At 41.7% G+C, this 24,967-nt stretch overlaps 1 protein-coding gene across 2 annotated transcripts in view; it reads right to left on the reverse strand.

Annotated features, from left to right (window-relative positions):
* MTUS2 (microtubule associated scaffold protein 2) overlaps positions 1-24,967 on the reverse strand; it is a 454,130-nt gene that overhangs the window by 196,508 nt on the left and 232,655 nt on the right. For both annotated transcript variants that reach the window (XM_030922344.1, XM_030922345.1), the window contains exon 4: positions 2,700-2,861. In XM_030922344.1, the coding sequence (XP_030778204.1) occupies positions 2,700-2,861 (162 nt within the window). The remainder of the gene's footprint in view (positions 1-2,699; positions 2,862-24,967) is intronic.

The raw sequence follows: 24,967 nt of genomic DNA on the forward strand, positions 1-24,967 counted from the left end.
TAATTTCATGTTTGAGTTTTAGCTATTACTTTTTAACATTTAGTGTATAATTGTGTAAAATATCTATGTAATTTCAAATCTACAAAACAAGGTGCACTCAACATGTGTCATTAGGCTTTATCTCTATTCTCTCCTTTTATTCCTTCTTTCACCCTAAAGGTCATCATTTAAAAAAAAAATCTTAGCTTATTCTTCTATTGCTTTTTCTTAATGTAAGTTCATATATAATATTTTCCTATTGTTTAGATAAAACATGGTCTACTACATTTTTTTCTCCATCTTTTATTGCTCAATGACCTCCTGGAAATCACTTTCTAGTAATGTTAATACATAGAGCTATCTCCCCACTCATGTAACAGCTACACAGTACTGCATCCTGTGGATATACCACAATCTGTTCAGTAAGCCCCGTTAACGGACATTTGAGTTGTTTTCAGTCTTTTTCTACTTCAAAGAGTGCTGCAATGAATCACTCCATGCACTGTATTCTTGTCAGTCTACCTTTGGGAAAGACTGCTTGGGGTGAGACTATTATGTCAAAGAATAAATGCATGTATGATTTTGTTAGATACTGCCAAACTCCTCTTCCTAGTTGTACCATTTTATATTCCCACCAAAAACATATGAGAATGCCTGTTTGCTTGCAGCCTCACAAACAGAATATGTTGTCAAACTTCTGGATTTTTGCCAGTATAATTGGTAGGGTGTTGGAATCTACTGTAGTTTCACTTTGCCTTTTTCTTATCAGTGAGGCCAATTATTATCCCTTCATATGGCTAAGAGCCCTTTGCCCATCTTTTTCTAAGAAGTGTCTTCAAATTCCTAACCCATTTTTCTACAAGTGGCTCACAAAGTGTAATTCCTAGTCTACGGGCACCGCCTGGGAATTTGTTAGAAATGCAAATTCTCAAGGCCCAAACCAAACCTACTGAACCAATAACCCTGGGGATAGGGCCCAGTAATCTGTGTTTTTACCACCCCTGCAGGTGACATGGATACACTAAAGCTTGAGAAACACTGGGCTATAGTGTTGATTCAACCACAGTGTTTTAACTTACCATAGGGTTGTCTAATTATTTTATAATTAAACCAAGGCCAAACTATTAATAAATTGTAGCTGCAAGATTCAAATGCCATGTGATATCCATTCATTCATTTGTTGATTCAATAATTAACACATAGATGTTAAACACCTGCTGTGAGTCAGTCACTGTGGCAGGCAATGAGGATGCTGTGTTAAAACAGACACAGTCCCCCCCCCCCCAGAAGCTTACCTTCCCCCGAGGAAGAACACAACTGAATGAGCCAATTTAAGTCTTAACAAAGGGAACTGCAAGGTGCTGCTAGAGCAAGAGGTTCCAGTTAGTCTAGTGGTCAGGGAGATGCAAAGTAAAATAACTTTGCGATAATGCTTGACTCCCATCAAGCGGACCAAAATTCTAGAAAGGGATAACACCTCTTCCTAGCAGGGATATGGGTGGAGCCTCTCTGAAAGGCAATCTATCCATATCTATTAATGCATCAAACAAAGCAATACCACTCCAGGGAACTGATCCCATAGACACAATGCCACCCACTCAAGGCTGTTTATTGCAGCATTGTTTGTTGTAGCAAATACTGGTTGCAAAATGAATGCCAACTAGTGAAGGAATGACTGAATACATCATGGCATATCCACAGCATGCAGCCATTGAAAAGAATGAGCCCTACCATGGCCAAGGGTATTTCTGTAACCTACACTGCATAAGGAAAGCAACATGTAGAAAAATTGATATAATGCAGTCTCATTTAAAAATACGTATAAAACTCATATGTTTACATATGTATATACATTGATATGACGATACCTTGATACAAGCATAAGAAAAATATGGAGGAATAAACACTGATATGGATGAGCCATCTATGGGGAATTAGGGCTCAACATTCATTCTATCATCCTGATAAATGTGCCTTCTATAGTGCAGAAAAAGAAAAGCTAGGAACAAGATACACAAACATCCTTGCAGGCAAAGAGATGCACTTGTGGGAGGGATGGGAAGAGAAGCACAGCAGGGGCCACACTGGTGGTGCCTGGGCACTTTCTGCTGACAAGCACCTGTGCTAGTTACACCTTTGAATCAGCTGAATTCTGCAGGTCCAGTCACTAGCTTTGTGGGTATGCACAGGTGGGGCACGGGGATCAGTTTTGCTGGACTGAACCCTGCAGTCCAGTCTAGAGCCAACCCTACCATGGGAGCCATGGATCCATCCCTGGATCCTAGCTTTGGAGATGTGAGCCTAGAGCCAGCAGAGGCATGGAGCTCCCGGACTGTCGCAGAGACAGCACTTCTCTCCGGGGCTGTGGGGCTCATTCCTGGAGGCGCAGCCTGGAGCTTGCTCCTACAGTCCTTGCAATGATATTGTGAGCACCCGCTTCCCTAAGCCAAATGCCAGTTTGCTTAAAATAGTTGGTTCTTGCTTTCTGAAATGGAAACTGTGTGATTCAAAGGGTTACCAGTCATGGGAAGAGTAAGAGGCAGTTATGAGAATTTAAACATGAATACATGAAAGTGCCTTAAGAGTAGTGGTATTATGAACTATCATTTCATCAATCATCCCTTCTAAATAGCTGATGTACACAGGGGCTTTCAAAAGACTTTTTACTGATGCAGAAAGGGCACTCCACCAGGGAGCCTCTCCAAGGCACAAAGTCTTACCAGCGGGTGTGGAAGTGGATTTTGGCGCTGGAAGTAAACTCCTGCGGGGTGCTGCCACACTGGAGGACGCCGGAGGGGCCACCCGGCCGGCCCCCTTGGGTGTGTCCTTAGAAGGCAGAGATGCCTTCAGAACTGGCTGTTCTTCATTCCCAAAGGTTGCACCTGTGGGAGGCAGACAGCGCGTTAATTATAACTTCATGAAAAATGGATGGAGCCCTCACCATTTGCATTTGCCAACCAATCCTACTGCCGTCATCTGCTTTAGAACTTGACCTGATTCTTAGTGGGTGACCTTGAAATGTATTTTTCTGGAACCTTATGTGGAGAAGAACTCCCTTTAGTCACTGCATAAATATCTGTCACACAAATCCTGTGCACCAAAAGGGGCTCCACGAAAACGAGGAGCAGCCTGCACGCACGCACACACACAGACATACATAAACACACACACACACACACACACAGTTCGCTTATGTGTAAATGTATGTGTATATAATAAACACTTATTTGATAACTCAGAGAATGAACAGCCTTTCATTTTTGAAACACAGCGTGAGTGACGCAGGAGAAGTGAGAAGAGGAATATACACGGTACCATGAGCCCAGGAATTTTATTCAGAGCTCCCTGAAACCCCGCTCGTCTGGCCCCCAGAAGAGGAGGCTTGGGATGAAGGTAGATGGGTAGGGAGAATGGGGACAGAGAATCTCTCTGAAACTCAAGCAAGCTTTCTGTTTGAAAAGCTGAGGCCGGCCGGGCACGGTGGCTCAAGCCTGTAATCCCAGCACTTTGGGAGGCCGAGACAAGCGGATCACGAGGTCCGGAGATCGAGACCATCCTGGCTAACATGGTGAAACCCCATCTCTACTAAAAAATACAAAAAACTAGCCAGGCAAGGTGACAGGCGCCTGTAGTCCCAGCTACTCGGGAGGCTGAGGCAGGAGAATAGCATAAACCCGGGAGGCGGAGCTTGCAGTGAGCTGAGATCCGGCCACTGCACTCCAGCCCGGGCGACAGAGCGAGACTCCGTCTCAAAAAAAAAAAAAAAAAAAAAAAGCAAAAAGAAAAGCTGAGGCCTCACCAAACTGGGAGGACCCTGAATTAGAGCCTAGTACTTCCAAGGTAGAAGACATTTATTGATAATTGCAGTCTACTAGTCAATTTAGAAAGAGCCTCTTTATCATCCACTGCTCTGAGACTCCGAGGATATGGCATACTGGGACTGTGTGTGTCAAATTTAAATATGCAGAGTTGTTTGGCTTAAACTTTTCTTCTATATCTTTCTAAACCTTGTGGTTAATATATTTTCAATCTCTTAAAGACAATGACATCATTATCTATTCTCTGTTAAAGGGTAAGTCTTTCTAATATACTTCTGAGTACAGCTGTGAGGCTAATCTATTAATTTAGAGAGGCTGAATGCACAGAGATGACCGCTTGTCTGGAATAAAACAGTCCAGTGGTAGGAATATGACCATCTACCACGAAAAATAAACCATGACAGCTGGAAGAAGAATACGACATTTTTGCAAAGGATTAAATTTTTTGTTTTCATCCTTTTCAAAGGTTAGTCTAAACATTCTATTTAGATGAGGCCTGCATAAAAATGATAACATTATTAAAATGGCTTTAGTGTTCATAACATCCAGGCATTTTATTCAACCATTTAGAGTAAGAGATTGTTGCTTTTCTCCCTCTTAACACCCGAAATTCTGTTTAAAATTGTGGAGATTTCTGTTGTTTCTAAAGAAAAGCATATTTAGGAAGAAATCAAAGAATGTACTATTTCTTAAAACAAGACCTATGCCCTATAGTTCTTTTAAGGTGTTGTGCAAGGTTTTTAAAATAGTTCTACATAGGACTAAGAGAAGGTATCTGATCTATGCAAAGAAAACAAATGCATTCAAACTCCACTGAAAGGATGTGCATTGTATCTTGGGTGTCAGATAAAAAATAATGCAGATAAAAAGTGTGTTTGATGCAAACCTAGCCAGGAAAAGCAACACCATGAACTTGCAAAAACAGTGAGCCTCAGCTTCTGAATTACCAAGTGGATGCACCAGTCCAGTGCTAGAACTCAGGGAATCTCTCAGGGGTTGAATGATATTTCACATGGGGCATGGCTCAACCATTAGAAATATTTCACGAGTAATTATCTAATGTCTAGCCTCCTGCTGACATACTGCCAGAATAATCTGTTCACTGAAATGTGTAGCAGAAGCTGAATTGAGCACAAAACCTCTAACACAGAGTCTTTTATTTAACAATTTATGAAAATTTCTTAAGAAGAGAAATATTTTGTATCATCTGTAGAGTTCAAATGCACTTGTATCAAATCCTCTTGCATCTGGCTTCATTCTCTTACATGAAATTTATTATTCTGTGAACACGTCAATTTAGAGATTTGGCTGCTCTCCAGGCTGGGAATGAATTCATCTGTTTGAAGTACAAGTATCAGGGAACTATATACTTCCCTCTGAGGGAGGGCTTGAATTACCAAAAAATAAAATAATATAAAACACAATTCTTATCTATTACTGTGGGAGACAGCTGGCAATAAACAGTTCCACTCTTTGAAAACCGGCTTAAGTTGGCTGGTAATTAAAGATGCATTATTCAGTAAAGGAAAAGTACTCTGAATTTGGAAATGGCTGTTGAATTCTATAAATGCTCCATGTACTTCACAATAATGCTGACAACATTAAACCATTGCCTGGTAAGAGGAAGAAAACAACTGGAAATAAACTGCTTGTGTGAGCCAGAAAAATGTTCTGGAGAATTCAGCCAGTGGAAATGGTTCATGTGGCTAATTCAGTCTTTTCATTCCCAATCAATCTGAACCGACTCCAGCCTGAACAACCCAGGAAATCTACCTACCCTTCCGCTTGACCATAGTGCAGCAGAAACATCAGCAAAGGTGGTTTGTGGTGCAGATCTGGGAGCGAGATGGCTAGGGTTTGAATACCACCTCCTCTACCTATCGCCTCTCTTGCATCACAGTTTCTTCATTCATGAGCAGGGATAATGATAACCTACCTCACAGAGCTGTTGTGAGAATTAAAGGAGCTAATGGTAGGACAGTTTTTTTTTAAGTTAATGTAAGAGTTGATATGAAAAAATACTTAGTATCTGATACATAGTATGCTCTATGTGTTAGTTATTAATGTACATACTAATTTTAAGTTCTAGGGCAAAGTCATTACAACAAATCAGTTTTTCATGGGAAAACCACTTGGAAAGTATTCAACGATTAATATCAGATGGGCTGCTCGACGTGAGAAGAAAGAAAAGGATTGAGGTAAATCTGATAATACCTGTAGGACGAAAGACTAAAGAGAAGAGAATATGATTGTCTTAAAAACGGATGATAAACAATTTCAGACGTAGAAAAAGGTGAGGATAATAACACTATTGACCATCAAGCTTAGGAAATACGAAACATCATCAATTCCATTGACAGTGAAAAACTGCTGGGATATAGGGAAATCTGCTCGAGTTTCCTGGATATTCAAAATTGCTTTCCAAATTGCTTGTTGCAATTCACATTAACCAGAGGTAGTAAATGTAGCATCACTGGATTTTAATTTTGGCAACTGGTTTAATTTTATTAACTGGTTTTAATGTACACGTTTCTGACAGGTGGCGAGATTCGAGATTTTTTTCACGTAGTTATTGGCTACTCAAGTTTTTCCCTTCCGTAAGATGCCCATTCATAACTTTTGCCCATAATTGAGGTGCTTAGCCTTACTTCTTTAAATAGTCTGGACACAATCTTTATTGGATTCTATATTGGGTATCAGTATATTGGATACTGATATATTTCAAATACTCTCCCAGTCTTCGGCTTGTCTTCACACTTATGGTGCCTTTATTCAGAACTTTCTCATTTTAATGCAACTGATTTTCATCAGTCTTTCCCTCCTGATTTGTACTTTGCCTGTCTTAGACTTTCAATCTCTCTCTTGAAATCATAAAGATGCTCTCCTATGTGCTGTTTGAAAAGTTTTAAAGTTCTATTTTCACATTTACAGCATCAATCCACCTAGAATGGTACATGGGGAAGAGACTGAATTTGTTGGTGTTATTTTCTACATAGCATCCCGCTGTCCCAGGCCTTTATATTAAATAGTCTAACTTCCTTGCATTATCTGCCGAGCCAGCTGTTATATGCCAAGTTTCCATCCAAACATGATTTACTGGGGCAGACCCACAAACAATCCCACAATTTCAGTACTTAACATAGCAAAAGTTTAATTTGTGATCATGAATCATCTTTTGCAGGTGCTCTGGATGGGCTGCTGCCTTGCGTGCTCTCCTTGGGAGAATTCAGGATCAAAGCTCTCTTCATCTTGAGCTTTTGCCCTACTCTGGATCTCCTGAGAACTTAACATTCAGCTGGTAGACAGAGGAAAATGAACTGTTCACAGGAAGATTTCATGGGCCATGCCTGGAAGTGGCATGTATCACTTCTGCCTTCAGTCTACTGGTTGGAACTCAGTCACAAGAGCCAGCAAGGGAGGCTGGGAAATGTAGTTTAGTTTATATCCAGGGGAAAAGGGAGTGGTGTGATGAACAAATATTCACTGTATGCCACGTGAGGCTCTGTTTCTGAGTTCTCTATTCCATTTCATCGGTTTATTTGTCTATCACCGTGCCAATACTATACCGCATTTATTCACTACAATGTAAGATCGGTCCTGGTACACTAAACCTGTATAAGACAAATATCACAACCTTGAGCTTTCACTTTAAAAACTGTCTTAACCATCTTTGGCCCTTTAGTTTTGCATATAAGTTCCAGAATCAGCCTGTTAAGTTCCATGAAAAATGTCAACATTTTCAATGGACACAATTAAGTCTTCTTTTCCCAACTGCAACTTAATTGAAAGAAGAGCAAGCACAGACATAAAATCAGCAAACATGCTGAGTAATAATTATACCCTAGGACCACGTTACATGATAGAGATACAAAGAAGGCTTAGTATCATGAAAAAATAAACATCAAAACAAGCGGCTCCAAAGAGGGGCAGCACTCCTCCACGAGGGATCAACATTTATGAGGATATTTTGGACTGAGGCAATGCTGGCAGTTAGTGGGTGGGGTTGTCAGAAGTGAGTGGGTGGGCTCTGTTTAGAAGACATGCAGAAATGTAAGAGACCACAGAGAACAGAGGTTAATAATGGGCAGTTAAAGGGTATGAAGTAGACAGAAAAGGCATTTCCAGTAAACAATCATACGTCATTGAAAGAATTTCCTTATACTATTCTTTTTTTTTTCTTATTTATTTATTTTGAGACAGAGTCTCCCTCTGTCCACCAGGCTGGAGTGCAGTGGCACAGTCTTGGCTCACTGCAACCTCTACCTCCTGGGTTCCAGTGATTTTCCTGCCTCACCCTCCCCAGTAGCTGGGACTACAGGCACCCACCACCATGGCCTGGCTAATTTTTGTATTTTTAGTAGAGATGGGGTTTCACCATGTTGGCCAGGCTGGTCTTGAACTCCTGATCTCAGGTGATCCACCAGCCTCGGCCTCCCAAAGTGCTGGGATTACAAGAAAGAGCCACCATGCCCAGCCCCCTATACTATTCTTAAATATTGAGCTGATTGGTGGCCAGCTCATTCTCCTTAATTCCCTTCCTGTGCCCATGCCAGTGGGACCCTCTGCTTCCATCATACCATTTTCCCCGAAGGATGAAGGTATTCCACTGCTCATAGGAACTAAAGGACTACAGCCTCTTGCTTCACTGCTGAACAGAGATCATCTTCTGTAGATATCTGAATCATCACATCATCAACTTACCACTTGGAAGGTAAGATCTCCTTCATTAGAGTAAAATAGAAGGTATATATATATATATATTACTGAAAAATTGCAAGGTTATATATTCCACATGATTACAGAATCCAGCTGGGTCCAGTTCAATACATAAACCAAATCTCTCTATAATATTCTCATTAAACTCTTAGGACAAACATGCTCTTTCAGCATCAAATCCGTGGGGAAGGCGATCTTCTTATTCTCCCTCCAGGGATAATTCCTACAGTTCATTCCTCATAGTGTGTAGACACCTTGAGCTGATCAATTGCATCTATCAAAATCTCATGGACTTGAACTCCTACCTCACACCATAATTTGTTTTAAATTAGCAAAACCTGATTCAAAATAGATCTTAGATCTAAATGTAAGAGCTAAAAATATAAAACTCTTAGGAGAAAACATAGGTGTAAATGTGAATGATCTTGGATTAGGCAATGGTTTCTTAGAATGTGACATCTAAAGCTCTAACAAGTTGAGAAGAAGACACATATCCCACTCCTAAGTACATGCCCAAAAGAAAAGAAATCAGTGTATTGAAGAGATCTCTGCATCCCATTGTTGCAGCACTACTCACAACTGCCAAAATTTGGAAGCAACCTAAGTGTTCATCAGTAGGTGAAGAGATAAAGAAAATGTGGTACATCTATACAATGGAGAACTATTCAGCCATAAAAAAGAATGGGGAGCACTGTCATTTGCAATAACAGGGATGAAGCTGGAGGTCATTATATTAAGTGAAGTAAACCAGACACAGAAAGACAAATTTCCCATGTTCTCACTTATCTATGGGAGCTAAAACTTAAAACAACTGAACACATACAGATAAGAGTAGAGGGATGGTTATTAGAAGCTAGAAGGGTAGTGGTGGGTGGGAGCAGAGGCAGTAGGGATGGCTAAGGGTACAAAAAATAGAATAAATAAGATCTAGTATTTACTAGGATAACAGGGTGACTATACATTTAAAAATAACTAAGAGTATAACTGTATTGTTTACAACACAAAGAATAAATGTCCGAGGTAATGGATACCCCATTTACCTGATTTGATTATTATGCATTGCATGCCTGTATCAAAATAGCTCATGTAATCCATAAATACACATACTATGTATCCACAAAAATTAAAAATAAAAATATTAAAAAAGTTTCTAAATCTATAAAACAAAAAAGAAGTGAATGGACTGCAATCAAATAAAAAATCTGTGCTTCAGAGGACACTATTTAAAAAGTCAAAAGAGTTCACAGAATTGGGGAAAATATTTGCAAGTCATATCTGATAAGGATCTAGTTTACAAAATATATAAAGAATTTTTATCAGCTGAGCATGATGGTTCACACCTGTAATCGTAGCACTTTGGGAGTCCAAGGCAGAGGATTGCTTGAGGCCAGAGTTTGAGACTAGCCTAGGCAACATAGTGCGACCCTGTCTCTACAAAAAATAAAAAAAAATTAGCTGGAACATAGTGGTAAACAACTGTAGTCCCAGCTACTTGGAGTTGGAGGATCTCTGGAGCCCAGGAGGTCAAGGGTGCAGTGAGTTGTGATCACGCCACTGCACTCCAGCCTGGGTGGTAAAGTGAGATCCCGTCTCAAAAACAAAAAGAATTTCTATAAATTCAATAAAAAGCCAAATAACACAATTGAAAATGAGAAAGGGACCTGAATAGCCATTTCTCCAAAGAAGATCTATAAAATGGGAAATAAGTACATGAAAAGGTGTGCACTTGTCATTAGGGAAATGCAGATCAAAACCACAATGAGATACCACTTCAAACCCAGTAGAATAGCTATAATTATAATACAGACAATACAAAGTATTGATAGGGATGTGGAGAAACTGGAATCTTCATACATTGCTGTGAGAGTATAAAATGGTGCAGTTGCTTTGGAAAAGAGGTTGGTAGTTTATCAATATGTTAAACATAGAGTTGGCTGGGCACAGTGGCTCACGCCTGTAATCTCAGCACTTTGGGAGGCGGGGGCGGGTGGATCACAAGGTCAGGAGATCGAGACCATCTTGACTAACACAGTGAAAACCCATCTCTACTAAAAATAGAAAAAATTAGCCGGGCTTGGTGGTAGGCACCTGTAGTCTCAGCTACCCAGGAGGCTGAGGCAGGAGAATGGCATGAACTTGGGAGGTGGAGCTGGCAGTGAGCCGAGACCACGCCACTGCACTTCAACCTGGGTGACAGAGCGAGACTCCATCTCCAAAACAAACAAACAAATAAAAACAAAACAAACAAACAAAAAACCACAGAGGGCCGGGCGCGGTGGCTCAAGCCTGTAATCCCAGCACTTTGGGAGGCCAAGACGGGTGGATCACGAGGTCAGGAGATCGAGACCATCCTGGTCTACACGGTGAAACCCCGTCTCTACTAAAAAATACAAAAAACTAGCCGGGCGAGATGGCGGGCGCCTGTAGTCCCAGCTACTCGGGAGGCTGAGGCAGGAGAATGGCGTAAACCCGGGAGGCGGAGCTTGCAGTGAGCCGAGATCGCGCCACTGCACTCCAGCCTGGGCGACAAAGCGAGACTCTGTCTCAAAAAAAAAAAAAAAAAAAAAAAAAAAAAAAAAAAAAAACACACACAGAGTTACCATGTGATTTAGCAGTTCTGCTCCTAAGTACATGCCCAAGAAAACTGAAAACATATGTTCACATAAGAGCTTATACATGAATGTTCACAGCAACATTATTCACAAGTCAAAAAGTGAAAACTACCCAAATGGCTCCCCATCAACTGATGAATGTATACACTAAATATAATATATCCATACCATGGAACATTATTCAGCCATAAGAAGAAATGAAGTGATGATACGTGCCATATAACATGCATGAATCCTGAGAACATTCACAAAAGGACAAATACTATGTAATTACATTTCTATGAAATGTCCAGAATAGACAGAGACACAGAAAGTCGATCAGTGGCTTTCAGGGGTTGGAGGGAAATGGAGTGACTGCTAATTGATACAGGGTTTCCTTCTGGGGTGATTAATTATGTTCTGGAATTAAATAGGGATGGTATTTTATAACCTTGTGAATATACTGAAAACCACTAAATTATATACTTTAAAGAGGTAAATTTTATGGTACTTGAATTATGTCTCAAAAAAATAAGTCTCAAAGGATTTTTTCTCTAGATCCCCTGGCTGTAACAAGTTCCTTAAATTGTGATTCAGCTCTTCACCTCTCCTCTGAGAGACTCCTAGTGCTCTTTTCTGGTGACGTTTTTATTCCTGTTCTCTGTCCCCTACCCCTGAATTGTGACTACAGTGAATTCCAACCAATCTGTCACAGGGTTCTTCTGTCTTCTGATAATATATTCTTACATAATACTAAAAAAAGCATTCCTCAAACCTACTATTGCATCCCATTCATTAAAGCAAAATGTCCAAGCTCCTGTGTAAGGAGGGTGATACTCAGTTCCTCCTTAAACCCCTTCACTTTTCTCTTACACTTCTGCAGAATGAGGCGTAAGTCTGAGCTGCTCTGGTCCTACACTACTGTTATGGTTTGAATGTGTCTCCTCCAACATTCAGATGTTGCCAGCGTATCTAGTATTAAGAGATGGGGGCTTAAAGATGATTGGGCTATGAGGGCTTTTCCCTCATGAATGGGATTAAGGCCCTTATCAAAGAGGCTTCACATAGTATTTGGCACCTGGCCCTTCCTCCCTGCTTCCACATTAATTCTGCCATATGAGGACACAAAGTTCTTCCCCTCGGAGGGTGCAGCCCTCACTAGACAACCAAACTTGCCAGTCCCTTGATCTTGGACTTCACAGTCTCCAGAACTGTGAGAAAGTAAGTTTCTGTTCTGTATTAATTACCCAGTCTATGGTATTTTGCTATAGCAGCACAAAGAAGACTAAGACAGCTGCTGAAAAAGGAAGACACATGCAAATTCAGGCCAGAGAAGCCTGTGCTAAGGGAAGAAAAGTCTCTTGCAAAATTTTTGGGACTTGGAGGAGGAAGGTAGATTCATAGGTCACTTGATATCCCCCTACAAAGTAATGAGTGATTCCTATTCAACCGCCTCAAAAGGATAGTTGATTGTGACTGAAGTTCGAGTGAGAATTTAGGATTTCTGATCCATATTTGGTGCACTTTTCACTACTTCATTTACTGGGAATACCAATAACTCAGCCTAAACTCTCCAAAGAAATAATGGCAACAGGGTATAAACACTAACCAGACCAAAATGAGGTTCTTAAGGAAGAGGAAGGCTGTAGAAGAAAAGCTAAACAGTAATTCAGAAGAAGATGACATCATAGCCAAACCCTAAGAAACAAGTTTCACTGACTTTGAATATCAATATTATAACCATTAAATTACTCTCCTCACTGACTTTTTTTTTTAAACAATCCTAGGCAATCAAATTGTATAATGCTCCGGCTGCATGATTAGCTAACTGATGCATATTTCACCGACTTAGCAGCATTTATCACTTGGTGATAATATTTAGCTTAATTATTAAAGTATCAACTGAATGTTTTACTTCCCCATTCTGCATATTTTAACCAAAGTGTATATTTTTCTTTCTCACATTAAAGGCCTAAAGTAAACCTGAGATCTTGTCATTGCAGCAAAGCTATTTATTTCTTTTTCAAAATGAAATATTTGACTAAGAAAAGTTGAGATTCCACAGAGAAAAAGTTAGATATGAAAAGTTTCAAATTCTGGATCTCTTTCAAAGAGGAAGCATTAAGACTAAGAGTGAGGGGAAAGTTTTAAAAGATGGCTTAAGCACAATAAACCCTCACAGCAAGCTTTGGTGCTTATATAAATCCTTATATCATCTATCCATGAAACATCGACTGGTCACCCTTGATGTTTCAGGCACTGTGCTAAACCTCAGGGATAAGGAGACGAGGGGTCTGGTCTATAATCCCCAGAAGTTCGTATTTCATATGACTGTGTCCATTTGCAGAAATTCAGGCAAGATACAGTCAGCATCAAGCAAATGCTGGCTGATGTTATTGTTATAAACCCACACTTGGCAAATCACTGACGAACACGTGAGCTGCTTGGTCCAGCAAAGGAGTAAGACAGAAACATAAACTCCAATAAATAGGAAGAAAGTGAGCATATCTTAACAGTACCAAGAAAGAACAAGAAGAGCCCAGCCCAAGGGGATATGGGCAGGTACTCGCAGAGACAGTCAAGGTGGATTTTGACAGTCAGGTGGGACTTGGATCTGTAAAGACAGGGAAAAACTGAAGAAGAAGGGGATGGCATGAGTAAAGACCCAGCATTAGGGAAGTGCATAATTGGCAAGGAGTCTGGTTTGATTGAAAAGTAAAATTCTGGAGGAAAAATGGAAAATTCAGGAAGAAAGACAGATGGAGGAAGATAGTAGCAGACTCCTCTCATAACCTCTCACTTATCAACCTTCACTCAGAAGCTGTTGCAGGGACAGAAAGTACAAATTAGGCTGTTGCAGGGACAGAAAATACAAGTTGCCAATGGTGGATGCTGGCAGAAACCGAGAAAAGAGGAATCCTTTACTAGGAGATCAGGAAGCCACAATGCATTTCAAAGATTTATTTCCAGTCCTATTTTTAAAGGCACAGACTAGAAGGACGCTTAAGGTTACAGGCCCCAGGAGAATGTGAAATAAAGAAGAGGGTATCTTTAACTGTAAATTTCTAACCTTACTTTCAGTAGCAGAATGCCTCCGAAACTCTTCAGTTTACAAACTTGGTTGGGTAAAGTCAATAACATTTACAAGGGACAGAGAAGATGTTCTCTGATGGTGACAGGTAACAAGGAAGATCCCCGGGCTTGCCCTGAGAGCGTGCCACAGCTCCCTGATGTGGCTTGCCTGCCCGCCATCTGCTCAGGTGGCTGTGTGCCTGTCAGAGGGCCGTGCCAGCTTCAACAGCGATCAGATGCCAGCAGACGCAGGATAAGGAGCAGCAGCTGCTCGACAGAAAGGGCCTTGTGATGCTGAGAGCTCCCAGGGCCAGCCGCATCGGCTTCTGTACACACAGGCAGCGTGTGCTCACGCTCGGGGCATGGTACCAGCCCCACGTGCCTGTCCACACTGTTCCTCCCCATAGGGAGAGATGAAACATCAGAGAACTAGAAACTCAGAGAATGCCAGGGGGAGACCTCAAAGAGGGGGAGTTCCAATTTGTACCTCTCCACCTCCATCCCTTTTCCCAGAGAGTTTCTCTCTGCTGAACTGCTTAGCCCTTAGGGATTTGCCATCACTGAACCGTGCTTGGCTCTGACTCGCTTGGCTCTCAGAAGTAGTGCTAGAAGCTTGCTCCGTGTTTTGTGACAGGCATGCGGCAGAGGATGCTGTCCAACGCACCTGAGACCTCCCTTTGGGGCCAGACTCCTCCTGAGAGGGGTGCTTTACCTCAAGGGCACCATGAATCTTTCAACACATGGTTTTTTGCTCTTTGATTAGGCTCTCTCTGGCAGGTCCCTGTGGTATGCAGTTTTAAAACGGTGGTAAAAGCCCTTAATAACAGATCTGCCCCCTTAAATGGTTAAGTATGCAATCCTGCTTTGTTAACTCTAGGCATAAACCTGTACAGCAGCTCTCTAGAATGTATTCATGCTGCATACATGGAACTTTATACCCAATGAATGGCAGCACCCCCACCTCCCCTTCCTGCAGCCCCTTGCAGCCACCATTCCACTCTCTGCTTCTATGAGTTTGGCCTTTTTAGATACCTCATGTAGTTGAGACCACACAGTATCTGTGCTTCTGTGACTGGCTTATTTCACTTATGATAACATCCTCAAAATTCATCTATGTTGTCAAAAATGGCAGATTTTTCTTCTTTTTCAAAGGCCCTATGGTATTCCATTTTATGTAGACACCACATTTAAAAACAATCCATTCATCTGTTGACATTCGTTTCTACATCTTGGCTATTGTGAATAGTGCCACAATGAACGTGAGAGTGTAAATATCTCTTCGAGACCCGGATTGCAATGCTTTTGAGTATGTACCCAGAATTGGAATTGCTGGATCGGATGGTAGTTCTAGTACTAATTTTTCAAGGAACCAGCGAACTGTTTTCCATAATGGCTGCACCATTTTACGCTCTCACTGACAGTATACAAAGGTTCCTATTTCTCCACATTTTCACCAACATGCGTTATCTTTTGTCCTTTCAAAAGAGTCATTTAACAGGTGTTAAATGTTATCTTTGTGGTGTAGTATTCATTTTGGATGTGCTGATGTTAACTCTGGCTTCATATCATTTTCTTACCTTTGTTATTTCTTTTCATGATTTCTCTATTTTTTTAAGTTTTTTTTTTTTTTTTTTTTTTTTTTTTTATTATACTTTAAGTTCTAGGGTACATGTGCATAACGTGCAGGTTTGTTACATATGTAAACTTATGCCATGTTGGTGTGCTGCACCCATCAACTCGTCAGCACCCATCAATTCATCATTTATATCATGTATAACTCCCCAATGCAATCCCTCCCTCCTCCCCCCTCCCCCCTCCCCATGATAGACCCCAGTGTGTGATGTTCCCCTTCCCGAGTCCAAGTGATCTCATTGTTCAGTTCCCACCTATGAGTGAGAACATGCGGTGTTTGGTTTTCTCTTCTTGTGATAGTTTGCTAAGAATGATGGTTTCCAGCTGCATCCATGTCCCTACAAAGGACGCAAACTCATCCTTTTTTATGGCTGCATAGTATTCCATGGTGTATATGTGCCACATTTTCTTAATCCAGTCTGTCACAGATGGACATTTGGGTTGATTCCAAGTCTTTGCTATTGTGAATAGTGCCGCAATAAACATACGTGTACATGTGTCTTTGTAGTAGACTAATTTATAATCCTTTGGGTATATACCCAGTAGTGGGATGGCTGGGTCATATGGTACATCTAGTTCTAGATCCTTGAGGAATTGCCATACTGTTTTCCATAATGGTTGAACTAGTTTACAATCCCACCAACAGTGTAAAAGTGTTCCTATTTCTCCACATCCTCTCCAACACCTGTTGTTTCCTGACTTCTTAATGATTGCCATTCTAACTGGTGTGAGATGGTATCTCATTGTGGTTTTGATTTGCATTTCTCTGATGGCCAGTGATGATGAGCATTTTTTCATGTGTCTGTTGGCTGTTTGAATATCTTCTTTTGAGAAATGTCTGTTCATATCCTTTCCCCACTTTTTGATGGGGTTGTTTGTTTTTTTCTCGTATATTTGTTTGAGTTCTTTGTAGATTCTGGATATTAGCCCTTTGTCAGATGAGTAGGTTGCAAAAATTTTCTCCCATTCTGTAGGTTGCCTGTTCACTCTGATGGTAGTTTCTTTTGCTGTGCAAAAGCTCTTTAGTTTAATTAGATCCCATTTGTCAATTTTTGCTTTTGCTGCCGTTGCTTTTGGTGTTTTAGACATGAAGTCCTTGCCCATGCCTATGTCCTGAATGGTACTACCTAGATTTTCTTCTAGGGTTTTTATGGTATTAGGTCTAACATTTAAGTCTCTAATCCATCTTGAATTAATCTTCGTATAAGGGGTAAGGAAAGGATCCAGTTTCAGCTTTCTACTTATGGCTAGCCAATTTTCCCAGCACCATTTATTAAATAGGGAATCCTTTCCCCATTTCTTGTTTCTCTCAGGTTTGTCAAAGATCAGATGGCTGTAGATGTGCGGTATTATTTCTGAGGACTCTGTTCTGTTCCATTGGTCTATATCTCTGTTTTGGTACCAGTACCATGCTGTTTTGGTTACTGTAGCCTTGTAGTATAGTTTGAAGTCAGGTAGCGTGACGCCTCCAGCTTTGTCCTTTTGACTTAGGATTGTCTTGGCAATGCGGGCTCTTTTTTGGTTCCATATGAACTTTAAAGCAGTTTTTTCCAATTCTGTGAAGAAAGTCATTGGTAGCTTGATGGGGATGGCATTGAATCTATAAATAACCTTGGGGAGTATGGCCATTTTCACGATATTGATTCTTCCTATCCATGAGCATGGTATGTTCTTCCATTTGTTTGTGTCCTCTTTGATTTCACTGAGCAGTGGTTTGTAGTTCTCCTTGAAGAGGTCCTTTACATCCCTTGTAAGCTGGATTCCTAGGTATTTTATTCTCTTTGAAGCAATTGTGAATGGAAGTTCATTCCTGATTTGGCTCTCTGCTTGTCTGTTGCTGGTGTATAAGAATGCTTGTGATTTTTGCACATTAATTTTGTATCCTGAGACTTTGCTGAAGTTGCTTATCAGCTTAAGGAGATTTTGGGCTGAGACGATGGGGTTTTCTAAATATACAATCATGTCATCTGCAAACAGGGACAATTTGACTTCTTCTTTTCCTAACTGGATACCCTTGATTTCTTTCTCTTGCCTGATTGCCCTAGCCAGAACTTCCAACACTATGTTGAATAGGAGTGGTGAGAGAGGGCATCCCTGTCTTGTGCCAGTTTTCAAAGGGAATTTTTCCAGTTTTTGCCCATTCAGTATGATATTAGCTGTGGGTCTGTCATAAATAGCTCTTATTATTTTGAGGTACGTTCCATCAATACCGAATTTATTGAGCGTTTTTAGCATGAAGGGCTGTTGAATTTTGTCAAAAGCCTTTTCTGCATCTATTGAGACAATCATGTGGTTCTTGTCTTTGGTTCTGTTTATATGCTGGATTACGTTTATTGATTTGCGAATGTTGAACCAGCCTTGCATCCCAGGGATGAAGCCCACTTGATCATGGTGGATAAGCTTTTTGATGTGCTGCTGAATCCGGTTTGCCAGTATTTTATTGAGGATTTTTGCATCAATGTTCATCAGGGATATTGGTCTAAAATTCTCTTTTTTTGTTGTGTCTCTGCCAGGCTTTGGTATCAGGATGATGTTGGCCTCATAAAATGAGTTAGGGAGGATTCCCTCTTTTTCTATTGATTGGAATAGTTTCAGAAGGAATGGTACCAGCTCCTCCTTGTACCTCTGGTAGAATTCAGCTGTGAATCCATCTGGTCCTGGACTTTTTTTGGTGGGTAGGCTATTAATTGTTGCCTCAATTTCAGAGCCTGCTATTGGTCTATTCAGGGATTCAACTTCTTCCTGGTTTAGCCTTGGGAGAGTGTAAGTGTCCAGGAAATTATCCATTTCTTCTAGATTTTCTAGTTGATTTGCGTAGAGGCGTTTATAGTATTCTCTGATGGTAGTTTGTATTTCTGTGGGGTCAGTGGTGATATCCCCTTTATCATTTTTTATTGCATCTATTTGATTCCTCTCTCTTTTTTTCTTTATTAGCCTTGCTAGCGGTCTGTCAATTTTGTTGATCTTTTCAAAAAACCAACTCCTGGATTCATTGATTTTTTGGAGGGTTTTTTGTGTCTCTATCTCCTTCAGTTCTGCTCTGATCTTAGTTATTTCTTGCCTTCTGCTAGCTTTTGAATGTGATTGCTCTTGCCTCTCTAGTTCTTTTAATTGTGATGTTAGAGTGTCAATTTTAGATCTTTCCTGTTTTCTCTTGTGGGCATTTAGTGCTATAAATTTCCCTCTACACACTGCTTTAAATGTGTCCCAGAGATTCTGGTATGTTGTATCTTTGTTCTCATTGGTTTCAAAGAACATCTTTATTTCCGCTTTCATTTCGTTATGTACCCAGTAGTCATTCAGGAGCAGGTTGTTCAGTTTCCATGTAGTTGAGCGGTTTTGATTGAGTTTCTTAGTCCTGAGTTCTAGTTTGATTGCACTGTGGTCTGAGAGACAGTTTGTTATAATTTCTGTTCTTTTACATTTGCTGAGGAGTACTTTACTTCCAATTATGTGGTCAATTTTGGAATAAGTGCGATGTGGTGCTGAGAAGAATGTATATTCTGTTGATTTGGGGTGGAGAGTTCTATAGATGTCTATTAGGTCCGCTTGGTGCAGAGATGAGTTCAATTCCTGGATATCCTTGTTAACTTTCTGTCTCGTTGATCTGTCTAATGTTGACAGTGGAGTGTTGAAGTCTCCCATTATTATTGTATGGGAGTCTAAGTCTCTTTGTAAGTCTCTAAGGACTTGCTTTATGAATCTGGGTGCTCCTGTATTGGGTGCATATATATTTAGGAGAGTTAGCTCTTCCTGTTGAATTGATCCCTTTACCATTATGTAATGGCCTTCTTTGTCTCTTTTGATCTTTGATGGTTTAAAGTCTGTTTTATCAGAGACTAGGATTGCAACCCCTGCTTTTTTTTGTTCTCCATTTGCTTGGTAGATCTTCCTCCATCCCTTTATTTTGAGCCTATGTATGTCTCTGCATGTGAGATGGGTCTCCTGAATACAGCAGACTGATGGGTCTTGACTCTTTATCCAGTTTGCCAGTCTGTGTCTTTTAATTGGAGCATTTAGTCCATTAACATTTAAGGTTAATATTGTTATGTGTGAACTTGATCCTGCCATTATGATATTAACTGGTTATTTTGCTCGTTAGTTGATGCAGTTTCTTCCTAGCCTCGATGGTCTTTACATTTTGCCAAGTTTTTGTGATGGCTGGTACCGGTTGTTCCTTTCCATGTTTAGGGCTTCCTTCAGGGTCTCTTGTAAGGCAGGCCTAGTGGTGACAAAATCTCTAAGCATTTGCTTATCTGTAAAGGATTTTATTTCTCCTTCACTTATGAAACTTAGTTTGGCTGGATATGAAATTCTGGGTTTAAAATTCTTTTCTTTAAGAACGTTGAATATTGGCCCCCACTCTCTTCTGGCTTGTAGAGTTTCTGCCGAGAGATCTGCTGTTAGTCTGATGGGCTTCCCTTTGTGGGTGACCCGACCTTTCTCTCTGGCTGCCCTTAAGATTTTTTCCTTCATTTCAACTTTGGTGAATCTGGCAATTATGTGTCTTGGAGTTGCTCTTCTGGAGGAGTATCTTTGTGGCGTTCTCTGTATTTCCTGAATTTGAATGTTGGCCTGCCCTACTAGGTTGGGGAAGTTCTCTTGGATGATATCCTGAAGAGTGTTTTCCAACTTGGTTCCATTTTCCCCCTCACTTTCAGGCACCCCAATCAGACGTAGATTTGGTCTTTTTACGTAATCCCATACTTCTTGCAGGCTTTGCTCATTTCTTTTTCTTCTTTTTTCTTTTGGTTTCTCTTCTCGCTTCATTTCATTCATTTGATCTTCAATCGCTGATACTCTTTCTTCCAGTTGATCGAGTCGGTTACTGAAGCTTGTGCATTTGTCACGTATTTCTCGTGTCATGGTTTTCATCTCTGTCATTTCGTTTATGATCTTCTCTGCATTAATGAGTCTAGCTGTCAATTCTTCCACTCTTTTTTCAAGATTTTTAGTTTCTTTGCGCTGGGTACGTAATTCCTCCTTTAGCTCTGATAAGTTTGATGGACTGAAGCCTTCTTCTCTCCTCTCGTCCAAGTCATTCTCTGACCAGCTTTGATCCGTTGCTGGTGATGGGCTGCGCTCCTTTGCAGGGGGAGATGCGCTCTTATTTTTTGAATTTCCAGCTTTTCTGCCCTGCTTCTTCCCCATCTTTGTGGTTTTATCTGTCTCTGGTCTTTGATGGTGGTGACGAACTGATGGGGTTTTGGTATAGGTGTCCTTCCTGTTTGATAGTTTTCCTTCTGACAGTCAGAAGGACTCTCTGTTGGTCTGTTGGAGATTGCTTGAGGTCCACTCCAGACCCTGTTTGCCTGGGTATCAGCAGCAGAGGTTGCCGAAGATAGAATATTGCTGAACAGCGAGTGTACCTGTCTGATTCTTCCTTTGGAAGTGTCCTCTCAGGGGTGTACTCCACCCTGTGAGGTGTGGGGTGTCAGACTGCCCCTAGTGGGGGATTTCTCCCAGCTAGGCTACTCAGGGGTCAGGGACACACCTGAGCAGGCAGTCTGTCCGTTCTCAGATCTCAACCTCCGCGTTGGGAGATCCGCGGCTCTCCCCAAAGCTGTCAGACAGAGTCGTTCGCGTCTGCACCGGCTCCCGCTACTTCCCCTGTTGGTCTTCAGCTGTGCGCTGTCCCCAGAGGTGGAGACTACAGAGACAGGCAGGCTTCCTTGAGCTGCTGTGAGCTCCACCCAGTTCGAGCTTCCCAGCGGCTTTGTTTACCTACTTAAGCCTCAGCAATGGCGGGCGCCCCTCCCCCAGCCTCGCTGCTGCCTTGCGGATAGATCGCGGCAGACTGCTGTGTTAGCAGTGAGGGAGGCTTCGTGGGCGTGGGACCCTCCCGGCCAGGTGTGGGATATATTCTCCTGGAATGCCTGTATGCTTACAGCGCAGTATTGGGGTGGGAGTTACCCGATTTTCCAGGTGTTGTGTGTCTCAGTTCCCCTGGCTAGGAAAACGGATCCCCTTCCCCCTTGCGCTTCCAGGTGAGGCGATGCCTCGCCCTGCTTCAGCTCTCGCTGGTCAGGCTGCAGCAGCTGACCAGCACCGATTGTCCGGCACTCCCTAGTGAGATGACCCCAGTACCTCGGCACTATTCACAATAGCAAAGACTTGGAATCAACCCAAATGTCCATCTGTGACAGACTGGATTAAGAAAATGTGGCACATATACACCATGGAATACTATGCAGCCATAAAAAAGGATGAGTTTGCGTCCTTTGTAGGGACATGGATGCAGCTGGAAACCATCATTCTTAGCAAACTATCACAAGAAGAGAAAACCAAACACCGCATGTTCTCACTCATAGGTGGGAACTGAACAATGAGATCACTTGGACTCGGGAAGGGGAGCATCACACACTGGGGTCTATCATGGGGAGGGGGGAGGGGGGAGGAGGGAGGGATTGCATTGGGGAGTTATACATGATATAAATGATGAATTGATGGGTGCTGACGAGTTGATGGGTGCAGCACACCAACATGGCATAAGTATACATATGTAACAAACCTGCACGTTATGCACATGTACCCTAGAACTTAAAGTATAATAAAAAAAAAAAAAAAAAAAAAAAAAAAAAAAAAAAAAAAAAGAAAATGCAGAAATCACCGGTCTTCTGTGTCGCTCGCGCTGGGAGTTGGAGACTGGAGTTGTTCCTATTCGGCCATCTTGCTCCGCCAGTATTTTTTTAAGTTTTACTTTATTTTTTTTTTGACACTTAAGGAATGTAAAACCAATAAAGCTGTCTCTGATTTACGTTCTCAATCCCTCCAATCTCAGTTGCCTTTTAGGAAGAGCAATGATGGCTTAAGACAAATTAGCAGCTTTGTATCCACTCTCCAGTAGGGAAAGGCAGATTCTTCTCCAGGAGGAGACTAAACTATGAATCTGACCTAAAGACAAATGGGCACTGGGGAATGACTGTTAGTTGTTAAGCTAATATTTTGTCAAATTTAATTCTGACCTGACTATATTTATTAATTTTATTATATTACACTTGTAACTGAGCATGCTCCTGAGACACTGTTCTGCCCCTGTCCAATTCTGGAGCTCATGTTCTTGTAGTTGGGGATAGACAATAAATATAAAACAGCATAAAGACAGGAAAAGGCAGGAGGATTGCTTGAAGCCAGGAGTTTCAGACCAGCCTGGGCAACATAGGGAGACCGTGTCTCTACAAAAACAAACAAACAAAAAAGTGAAAAGCTGGGCATGGTGATGCACCTGTAGCCCCAGCTATACAGGAGGCTGAGGTAGGAGGATTGCTGAAGTCTAGGAGTTTAAGGCTGCAGTGAGCTATGATCGCATAACTGGACTGCCGCCTGGGATCCTGGACAACAGAGAGAGACTCAGCCTCCAAGAAAGAAATAGAATAATTATGGAATAGAATTCCATAGTATGCTACACATTGTGAAATGCCATGAAAAAAAACAGAGCAGAGTGTGGGGTAGAGGCTGTGACCTGGGGAAGGCCTCACCATGGAGGGCTGTGGAAAGATAAGACTGGAACGAGGTGAACGAGAAGACAAGAGAGGAATGAGGGCAGGGCTCGGGCCAGCAAATGGGTGAGCATGGCTGCCACAGACAGGAGGAGAAGAAAGTAGAGGATTTGATCTGAATGGTGATGAGGAAGACTTGGAGGGACTCAGAAGCACTGTGAAGACTCGACTTTCACACAGAGTAAAATGGGAGTCATTGGAGGGACCTGGCTTGACCCTCAGTCTCTCCCTGTCCCTTGACTGCTTCCTAAAACTGAGCTGAGCATCCTTTATCTATTTTCTCAAAAGGCCTCTTCCGCAACTCTGCTGTCCATGTCAAAAAAAATTCTCTTTTCTATTTCATAAAAACTTTCAAAGAGCTTATTGTCCCCTCCTCATTCTTGCTACTCATTTATTGCTTAAATCTGATGCCTATCACCCACCAGGGCCTGTTGGGGGGTGGGGGGTGGGGGAGGGAGAGCATTAGGAGAAATACCTAATGTAGGTGACGAGTTGATGGGTGCAGCAAACCACCATGACATGTGTATACCTATGTAACAAACCTGCACGTTCTGCACGTGTACCCCAGAACCTAAAGTATATATATAAAAAAAGCTGATGTCTACCTTCAGATTACCTTCCTTAGGATTCTAAATGATCTTAGTTACCAAATACAACAGTCTTTCACCTGTTTTCATTTTCCCAGCTGGTGTGCAGCACCAGAAGCTTCGGAGCACCCCCACCCACTTCCTTTGACTCAGTGTCCCCTTCCTGCCTCCCTCCACTCTTTCTTTCTCATTCACCGGATGTCCTTTCTCCCTGCGATCCTCAGATGTAGGCCTCCCTGCTGGTTCCCAGACTTTCTTTTTTTTTTTTTTTTTCCTACGCCCTCGCCTTTGGGGCTTCATCCCTTGGATCTCATGATATCAACCATGAACCCATGTGATTCCCACAGGGTCGTAGAGAATCCCAGCCCATCTTCAAGGAATCAGTCCTACATTGTAATGTGCCCGCTGGAACAACCTGGTGAACTTTCAAACTCTACGTGTTTACTTACTCAATTCATGCATTTATTCAATAAACAACTGCTGAGAGCTCTGCGCCAGGCCCTGCCTTAGGCAGGGGACACAGGAAAATGTGGGCCTGTCTTCACATAACTTACATTGCAGCAGGGGTGACAGGCTACAAACAAGTCCAGACAAAATCACCACACTGCGATTTGTTATGAAAAACACAAGGGACAAAATTAGAAAAGGCACTCAAGGGTGGACAAGGGAAAACCCACTTCGGGTGGCGTGGTTGGGAGGACCTCTTGGAGGAGTTGGCATTTACAACAAACATTCCTCTCAGCTGCACCCACCTCCTCTATTTATTATTGATATCATTGTTATAGAAACCTAGAAATAAAGCATCAGAATCATCCTTGAACGTATCTTTCCCTTGTATATACCAATGCAAGCCAGTATGCTTGTTTCCCTTACAGACTTCACATGTAAATCCCCTCTCTGCTTCTGCGAGGAGCATCAGGTTAGCCCTTGGTGCCTCTTGCTGAGACAACGGCAGAAGCTGTTCTTTTCCCAGCGCTTTCATTCAGTTCATCCTCCTCGCTGTGCCTGTCATTCTGTCTGAAGCACAGATCATTCAATGTAGTCTTCTAAATAAAACCTAAACTGTTCTTTCT

The sequence above is a fragment of the Rhinopithecus roxellana genome, chromosome 18, assembly GCF_007565055.1.
Source record: "Rhinopithecus roxellana isolate Shanxi Qingling chromosome 18, ASM756505v1, whole genome shotgun sequence".
Lineage (NCBI taxonomy): Eukaryota > Metazoa > Chordata > Mammalia > Primates > Cercopithecidae > Rhinopithecus > Rhinopithecus roxellana.